The sequence below is a fragment of the Miscanthus floridulus genome, unplaced genomic scaffold (genome assembly GCF_019320115.1).
Source record: "Miscanthus floridulus cultivar M001 unplaced genomic scaffold, ASM1932011v1 fs_458_1_2, whole genome shotgun sequence".
Taxonomy (NCBI): Eukaryota; Viridiplantae; Streptophyta; class Magnoliopsida; order Poales; family Poaceae; genus Miscanthus; species Miscanthus floridulus.
The window spans coordinates 7183-15223 of NW_027096782.1; the positions used below are offsets into that span (position 1 = coordinate 7183).

The 8041-nt window shown below is 54.8% G+C and overlaps 2 protein-coding genes across 6 annotated transcripts; both read right to left on the reverse strand.

The window, feature by feature from the left end:
• Positions 1 to 629: 629 nt before the first annotated feature.
• LOC136531850 (ethylene-responsive transcription factor RAP2-1-like) lies at positions 630 to 2045 on the reverse strand. Its single transcript, XM_066524502.1, has one exon. The coding sequence runs from the start codon at positions 1907 to 1909 to the stop codon at positions 1334 to 1336; it is 576 nt and encodes a 191-aa protein (XP_066380599.1). The 5' UTR covers positions 1910 to 2045; the 3' UTR covers positions 630 to 1333.
• Positions 2046 to 5054: 3009 nt separating this feature from the next.
• LOC136531848 (uncharacterized) lies at positions 5055 to 8041 on the reverse strand. Of its 5 annotated transcripts, none has more exons than XM_066524498.1 (2): positions 6769 to 8041; positions 5055 to 5523 (listed from the first exon to the last, which is right to left on the reverse strand). In XM_066524498.1, the coding sequence occupies exon 1, from the start codon at positions 7978 to 7980 to the stop codon at positions 6790 to 6792; it is 1191 nt and encodes a 396-aa protein (XP_066380595.1). In that variant the 5' UTR covers positions 7981 to 8041; the 3' UTR covers positions 5055 to 5523; positions 6769 to 6789. The 5 variants fall into 5 exon arrangements, with proteins under 5 accessions (XP_066380595.1, XP_066380596.1, XP_066380597.1 ...); XM_066524499.1 differs by having other exon boundaries at positions 5055 to 5537; XM_066524500.1 differs by having other exon boundaries at positions 5055 to 5553.

Consider the following 8041-nt stretch of genomic DNA (forward strand, 5'->3'; position numbering starts at 1 on the left):
CAGGTCCAGGTCCAGCTCCAGGGGCCGGGGCGGCGGGCGGCTCTCGAGCGCCGTAATCAATTGCCGACACGCGCGTCATTGGCCAGCTGACGATGAGGACGAGCACCACCGGCAGCGGTGGCGCCTCCCCAGTCCACGCCATCCCCACGGCCGAACGAACCAACGCGGCAGACGGGCCGGTCCACCCCGCCCGCCATCACCAGCACATATCCACCGGCACGGCACCTCACGGCCACCGCCTATCATTTTCGGCGGGACAGACAGGTACGCCTCGCACGGCAAGTCCGTGTCCGTCCACCGCGCCGGCCAGGTCGCCAATCCCCGCGCGGCACCGCAACGTGTGCCCGTCGCCGTCAGGTAGCAAACGCCAGCACCACGGCCGCCGTCGCACCGACGGCCTCCTCACTCCTCAGCCTTTGCCGCCTGCCGCCACCGCCAGCACCCAGCAGGCGACACGAGGAGACCCCCACTTCCGAGGGACCGAGGCGTGCTAAAAGATGGTAAAGCCAGTTCGCGACGAAACCCGATGCTGCTGCTTCTTTCAGCCAAACAGACATGGCCCGGTTTGGCACAGGAGCACGCAAGATTCACTGGAGACCATCAAATTGGCCTCATTTGGAACGGTGGAATTATTTTTCAAATTCAAGAACAAACTATTCATATTTGAAAATTTCCATGAAACTCCAACGTTTCAAACAGAGCCCACAGCCCAGAGATTGATCACAACACCACTTGCCTTCGAAATTGAAATCGGAATGATCAATCACAAAAGGAAAAGATTTTTTTGAGCGAGATTGACAGGGGCTCTGCCTTTTCATTGAAGCGGGAAGGAAGAAACAAGGAAAAGATTGATGAAGCTGTTGCCCATCTTGCTTGCCGAGTATCTTTTTTCTTTACACACGTCTTTATGTGAAGGGGAGAGGTACATAGCCGTCTTGCATAGCTACATGCCCGCGCACACTGACACGCACGCACGCACCCGTCTCTCCTGCTACTGTGTGCTAGAGCCGTCGCCGTCGCCGTCGCCGTCGACGTCCGTCGACGTCGCCTCCGGGCAAACGGCACATCTCGCACGCTAGGCTCCTCCTCCTACTTACTACGGCTTCCGGCCCTGACGTCGACGTCGCGGCTCCATTATTGGCCACCTCCGAGCTCATCCGCATTCCACCGAACACCTTGCGCTGCGTCCCTGGCGCCATCTTGTTGCCTGCTTTACTTGCTACTGCTGTCTAGCTAGCTAGCTACCCCTCAGGTGAGTAGTTTTGCCTAAGGACTAGGGGACTGGTAGATGGAGGAGGAGGAAGAAGAAGAAGAACGACGAAATCAGCGGGCTTCACTCGTCGTCTGAGGTGTCCGGGGTGGGCTCCCGGTTGAGGTCGGGGTTCTTGGCGCGGCGGCGAAGGGACGACAGCGGCTGCGGAGAGGCGCCGCCTCCGCCAGCGAGGCCGCCGACGCCGCAGTGGAGCGCGTCGACGCGGGCGCCGACCTCGGCCGCCTTCTTGCGGATGGCGGCGGCCGTGAGCCCCGCCCCGGCGCCGTCCTTGTGCCCCTCGGGGTTGTCGGCCACCGCCGCGCCGTCGAGCTGGTCGGGGAAGTTGAGCCGCGCGGAGCGGCCGCGGAGGTAAAACACGGCCGTGTCGTAGGCGCGCGCGGCGGCGACGGCGGTGGAGTATGACCCGAGCCAGATCCGCGACCGCTTGTTCGGCTCGCGGATCTCCGCCACCCACTTGCCCCACTTGCGCATCCGAACGCCGCGGTACTGCCTCCCTCCGCCGCCGCCGCCGCGGCCGTGCCCTGCCGCTGCCGCGACCGCTCCACCGGCGCCAAGCGCCGTCGCGGGCGGCGCCGAAGCCGGGGCGGCCGGCGCGGGCTGGGGCGGCGGGCAGAAGGCAGTGGCGTCCCTCTCCATCCCCCCGGTTCGGCAGCAGCAGTTTGCCGCGGCGGCGGAGGTGGTGGGGGTCGTGGGGCGCTGCCGCTCGCTGCTCCTGGTCTGCGTGTCTCTCTCTCCCTCCTCTGACCCTCCCCCCTCTCTCTCTTTCTCTTGCGCCTATGAGCGGTGGGGTATATAAATAGTTGGGGATTAGGCGAACGGCCCAGGTGGGGATTAGCGTGGGGGCGTGAGTTGGTGGGAGGGCGATTAGGGCACTCCTAATGCTAGAAACTACGTATAGTTTCTATACCTATTAATTTTTATAGACACTATATATATATAGAAATTATGGTTTCAATGGACAGTTTCTACAGAACAATTTTTTATCCAATCACATACACTCTCTCTCCATTCGCTACCAATCACATCTCTTCGTGTCTTGGTTCTCGTGTAGACATGGTTTCTAACTTAGACTCGGTTTCTATGATTTTTGTTCTCTCTCTTCAATAACTACCTTGCCACATCAGCAAAATGCTTAGGTGGCAGTACAATTAATGCCCATAAAAACTATAGTGATTTCTGCATTGGGAATGCCCTAGGGCGTGGGCGGGCGTGGCGGGATTTTTCGCGGGCGCGAGTCGGTGCGCGCGGCTGTGGGTGTGGGTGTGGGTGTGGCGACAGGCTCGTTCGCTGGGTTTAGGCTGTTTAGATCGCACCCAAAATCCAAAAATTTTCAAGATTCTTCGTCATATTAAATTTTGCGGCACATGTATGAAGCATTAAATGTAGGTAAAAAAATAACTAATTGCACAGTTTACCCGTAATTAGCGAGACGAATCTTTTAAGTCTAAATAGTCTATAATTGGACAATTTTTGCTAAATACAAACAAAAATGTTACAGTAGCTAAAAGCTAAAATTTTTCGCATCTAAACGGGGCCTTATAAGCGGTATTTTTTTTGGCTAATGTGTAGTATTTTTTTATAATAAATTAGCTAATAATATTTTTAGTCCAGCCAACCGGGCCAGGGACGGCCGGCACTGGCGACCTGTGCGAGTGTGACGGTGACTATGAGCTTATCGCCAGGGAGTTTTAAGTTGAGTAAACTAATCGCTCGTTAGGTTTTGGTGTGACGGGTGCGGTCATTAGTGCGGTCGAAATAATTGATGGTCGGTGCGCACCGGGAACGGATGCGCTCTCTCTCTCTCTCAAAAGCTCTGCAGGACACTGTCACTTCTGATCTCTGCCCCTACTTGCGGTATGTACTCCTACGTATGGTATGGAACGTAGGAACGGTTGTGCGTCCACCGTGATGTAACATGGCACGCTCAGTTCTGTCTGAACGCCGCAAAAGCAAGTACATGTACAGCGACGAACGATGGCAACGCAAGTAGGCAGCGCGCGTTGCCAGCTTACGTTACGTGCACCGCATCTGGCTGCGGCGGCGGCCGTAACAGGTCCTGTGCTGGCTAATCAAGAGAGCCGTCACAGTTAAGCAACGCGATCATATGCCCCAGCCCCCAGCCGCCGCGACCGTCTACGCGACGCGAGAGACGAGACCGAGCCGAGAGCCGTGCGCCGCCGCCGACGGGGGCCGAACGGCCCGCCCACGCCCGTGTGAGCAGCGCCGCGTGTCGCGCCGCCAGGAGGGCAGCGAACGGACGGACGGACTAGCATCGGGATGGGCCGGCCGCGAAGCCGATACGGTGCGCGGCGACCGACGAAGGACGGGACAGCTAACGCCCGCCGACATGCGCGGGAGAGCGGCGGCCACGTGGCGGGCGCCGCGGCAGGCGACGCGGACGGCCTGTGCCCCGCCCCGGCCGGATGCGGGAAGAAGCACGGTGCGACCGCGAGCGGAGTGGGAGAAGCCGTGGGGAACGGACGGTGACGGGCCGACGGGCGTGTCGTGGGGCGTCGTCCCGTGTGTCCATGTCGCGTAGCGCGGGGCCCGCCGCCCCACAGCGCGACAATGCGGGGGCGACCGCGACGCCGTTGTTATCCGCTTGGTTCGGTTCGGTGCCGCGGGCCGGGATGCCGATGCCCCCCATGCCGCCCGCCCCGCGCGCTGGCGGGGCCCTGCGCTGCCTGCCGCCGCCGTGCCGGCCCTTCGATTTCTCTTCCTCCTCGTTCGTCAACGTGGGGTGGGGCGGCGGACGGTTTGGGGTTGTCTGGTTCTGTGACGTGCGAGTGCGAGTGCTCCGTATCCTTGAGCGGCTGGAGTTGGCCGGTGGCCGCCCGGGTCACCGACTCACCGCTCCCTTGATGCGTTTGGCCGTTTGGGCGCAGGCAGCCGCGCAGGTGATGATGCACCAGTGCAGTGCGATTTTCAGATCTCTGCTCGGGAAATGCTGCGAGCAGAACGGAGTGGATGCATCGAGCGACTGCGGTGTCAGTGTCCTGTCACGCTGGGCCACTGAAGGAGATCCACTGATTTGGCCGTACTCCTACTGTTATGCTGGAGTACAGCACACTAGGATTTTTGCGTCGGTGGACGGAGCTTCCTGACAGTTCTTTCACAGAGACAGGTGGTTCGACGGCAGCGTGGATAGCGAGCTACGGAACCACGTTCGCGGATCGCGACGCGACTGCCGTCCTGTACTAGCAGCCTAGCAGGTGATTTTCAATGAGGGCGTGTTTAGTTGGGAAAGTTGAAATTTGCCTACTATAACACTTTCGTTTTTATTTGATAATTAGTGTTCGATTATAAACTAATTAGACTCAAAACGTTCATCTCGCGATTTCCAACCAAATTGTGCAATTAGTTTTTTTTCATGTATATTTAATGCTCTATACACGTATCACAAAATTCGATGTGATGGCTACCATAGTACTTTTTGAGATTTTTTTTAACTAAACACGGGCTGAATAGCAGGGTCATGTTTTCGGATTTTCGCAGGGTCAGGGAGTCTGGCTGGTGGGACAGCCGGACAGGTCGCCGAAGCCTTCCCGTACAGAGGAATGAATAGCTGCAGCGAACCAGAAGATACGCCAACGGAAGGAGGACAGAAAAGATAACTGTAAGGATAACATTTCTCAGCCCGTGTTTAGTCCCCATCCAAATTCTCAAAAAATGCTACAGTCCCCGTCACATCAATCAAATCTTACGATACGTACATAAAACATTAAATATAGACAAAAAAAACTAATTACACAGTTTAGTTGGAAATTGCGAGACGAACATTTTAAACCTAATTAGTCCATGATTGAACACTAATTGCCACATAAAAACGAAAGTGCTACAGTAGCCAAAATTCGAAACTTCAACCAACTAAACACGCACTCAATGGATGTTCTGCCAAAGGCGAAAAGATAGAAAAGATCGATTCTCAGCGGAAAGGATCTACAGCCAGCCACAGGCATTTCTTATAATGGTTCTCCATCACATGTTATTTCACGGGCTTGTTCAGCAGAAGCGATAAGCAAAAGGCCCGTCGAAAGATGCCCAACCTGCCTACCCATCGAACTGAACTTAACCAAAGTGTTCTTCATGATCGAACTGAACACCCACCGGCACCCAGTCAAACTGGTGTTTAATCCTTCAAGTCAACGGCAGGATAAACTTATGTCTCGTAAGTTCGAGACCGAGTGACTTGTTGATCTCCCGATGCTCAGTCCTCATCCCTGTATCAAGATGTTATCCAAAACTTGCACCTGAAATGCAGTAACTGCAAAATATATAGTCTTCCAAAAATGGTTAAGACGTGCAAAACTGATCTGAAGAAGGGCATACAACAGGGGCACCATATTTTTTGTTAATTGTCCCCATATGTTAACACAGAAGAGAAGGAACTGTCTCAATTAGCTCATAACTAACTAGCCTATGTTCTCAAACTAAAATTAAATTAGTACTTCTGGCTGAGGAACTCGCCCAGTCGCCCCAAAACTGGTGTTTGATATGGATGTAAATCAAATGAGAAATAAAACTGTCTCGTCTGCATAGTTTCCATTCTAACACTGCTCTAATGAACCACAACCGCGGATTCTCGAAATCACATGATCATTTCCTATAACAAAACAGAGAAAGAGTGTTCAACTATAAAAAAGTTTAGTGGTGAGAAATGAACTTATATACAGATAAATCAATAGTTGGATACCCCAGACTTCCATACCCTTTTGGCCAGAAGGTGAGCATGCTTCCTAGCAATCTATTAGGGCAGAGCATGGGCTTCGATTGCCAAAAATATAAGTGCCAGGAAGATAAGATTGTTTCTAGAATTGCTTGGAGAAATAGAGAGCATAGAGCAGGAATGATGCCAGCCTGACAATCTTGATGGTCGGCATCTACAAAATTCGGGCATGTGAAACCTTTACCAGTAAAAGTTTCAAGAAACAATGGCTGAATTATTTGATGAAATAGGAGATCCTAGAAAAGAGGACCTCTAACCTTAAGCAGAATAGCAGTGAGCAAAGCATGAAACCATTCATGCCTCAGTATGAAAAGTTAGTTCAGGAGATGTGCAGGAAGCCAGGAAGACAATACAAGCATGTGAATTGTGGTGGTGGTTGCTTGGTTGTTGGTGCATTTCATTATGGAATCTGGATCCTGTGGGAAATGTGCTGAAAAACAAATGAAGCTTGACTTAAAACTCGATACAAGTTCTTTCCAATTCTCTGGAGGTAGCACTAAAGTGAACAAATGTAATCTTCTTCGATGCGCAAGAAAAACTAAAAAGGCGAATTAACTCAACTCAGTTACCAAACATTCATATCACATAGAGAGTGAACTACTCATGCAAACTGATCAAATATTCATGATCCAGTTACTTTTTAAGGGAAGACAATCTTGTGGCTAATTCTACAATAGTTTGCTAATTTCTGCATGATCGACTGATCAAGTCACATGTACCCAAAAAACCAAAAAAAAAAAGTGTATCCATACAAATGTTTACCGCTTACCTGTTAACACACATGTGAACCTCACAAGTAACCATCCTCTTCCTCATCATCACTACTCCAAAACATACTATCAAATATGCCATCTGTAATGTCCTCATCAGCAAACGCAGATATTGTCGTAACCCCGAGCAAACTGGTTCTCATTCCAACAATATTGTCAACAACATCATCAAAGTCACTTGCATCCCAATCCCCTATGAACTGCTCACCCCGCTCATCTTCCTGATCTTCTCGGTACTCTGCAAATGTGCAACTCCTCAGCATCTCCTCATCAACCTCCCCATTCTCGACTCGGTCCCATGGCAACCAAATGTCAGCAACCTTGCCCAGAGCACGGCAACCGTCGCCCACCACGACCGTCCTCAGGTCGGCACCGCGAGCATTCCGCACAGTATCGGTGAAATCCGAGTCGTCAGAGACGAGCACCACCCAATCGACACCACAGGCGACGGAGTGCTTCACCTGACGCTTGAGCGCGTGGTCCGCGGCCTGCGGCTTGTCGGAGACGGTGCGGACGTGGACGCCCGCGCGTCGGAGCTCGGAGGCGAGCCCATATCCTACCTTGGGGGTGAGGACCTCCCGCGCGGCGTCCTCGTACTTGGTGTTGCCGGAGATGAACCGCTCGCGGAACTTCTGCCGCTTCTTGCCCTTGAGGGAGCGGAGGCGGGAGAGCTTCTTGTTGCGCTCGCGCTCGTGAAGCTGGCGGAAGTGGCGGGTGAGATCGGGGCGGGTGGGGAAACGGCGGCCGCAGACGGCGCAGGAGTAGGGCACGGAAGGGGCGACGACCCCCGCGCGCTCGGCGCGGTCGAGGGCGCGGCGGTCGCGGCGCTCGGCGGCGACCCAGCCAGGGAGGTGGGAGAAGGCGTGGCGGTTGGCGAAGGCGGAGACCGAGACGACGCGGCCGAGGAGGGAGGCAGCGCCGATGAGGGCTGTGGCGGCCGGGAACGGCGGCCCGCGCGGGGGCTTGTTGTCGAGGTCCCACAGGACCACCACAGTTGGGGACCGCGCCGTCCAAACGCCGTCCCGCCCGCGGACCATCTCGACGTCCGCCGATGCGGACGGGTTCTCAGCTTCGGCCGCTGCCGCCGTCGCTGAGGCGCGCCGAGTGCGGAGGGAGAGGTGAGGGTGGGAGTGGTGGGTGCGATGGACCCGGAAGGAATAGAAAGGGGCAGTGTTGGGCGGGAGGTGGAGGAAGGAGAGGGCAAGGAGCATGGCGGCAGTGGCGCTGGGCGGGAAGAGCCGCGCGTGGGGAGGCAGTGCTCGGCGATGCTGA

What these genes read in the sequence shown, in the direction of transcription:
- LOC136531850 (XM_066524502.1), bottom strand. Translation starts at nt 1,909, where the DNA reads ATGGAGAGGGACGCCACTGCCTTCTGCCCGCCGCCCCAGCCCGCGCCG.
- LOC136531848 (XM_066524498.1), bottom strand. Translation starts at nt 7,980, where the DNA reads ATGCTCCTTGCCCTCTCCTTCCTCCACCTCCCGCCCAACACTGCCCCT.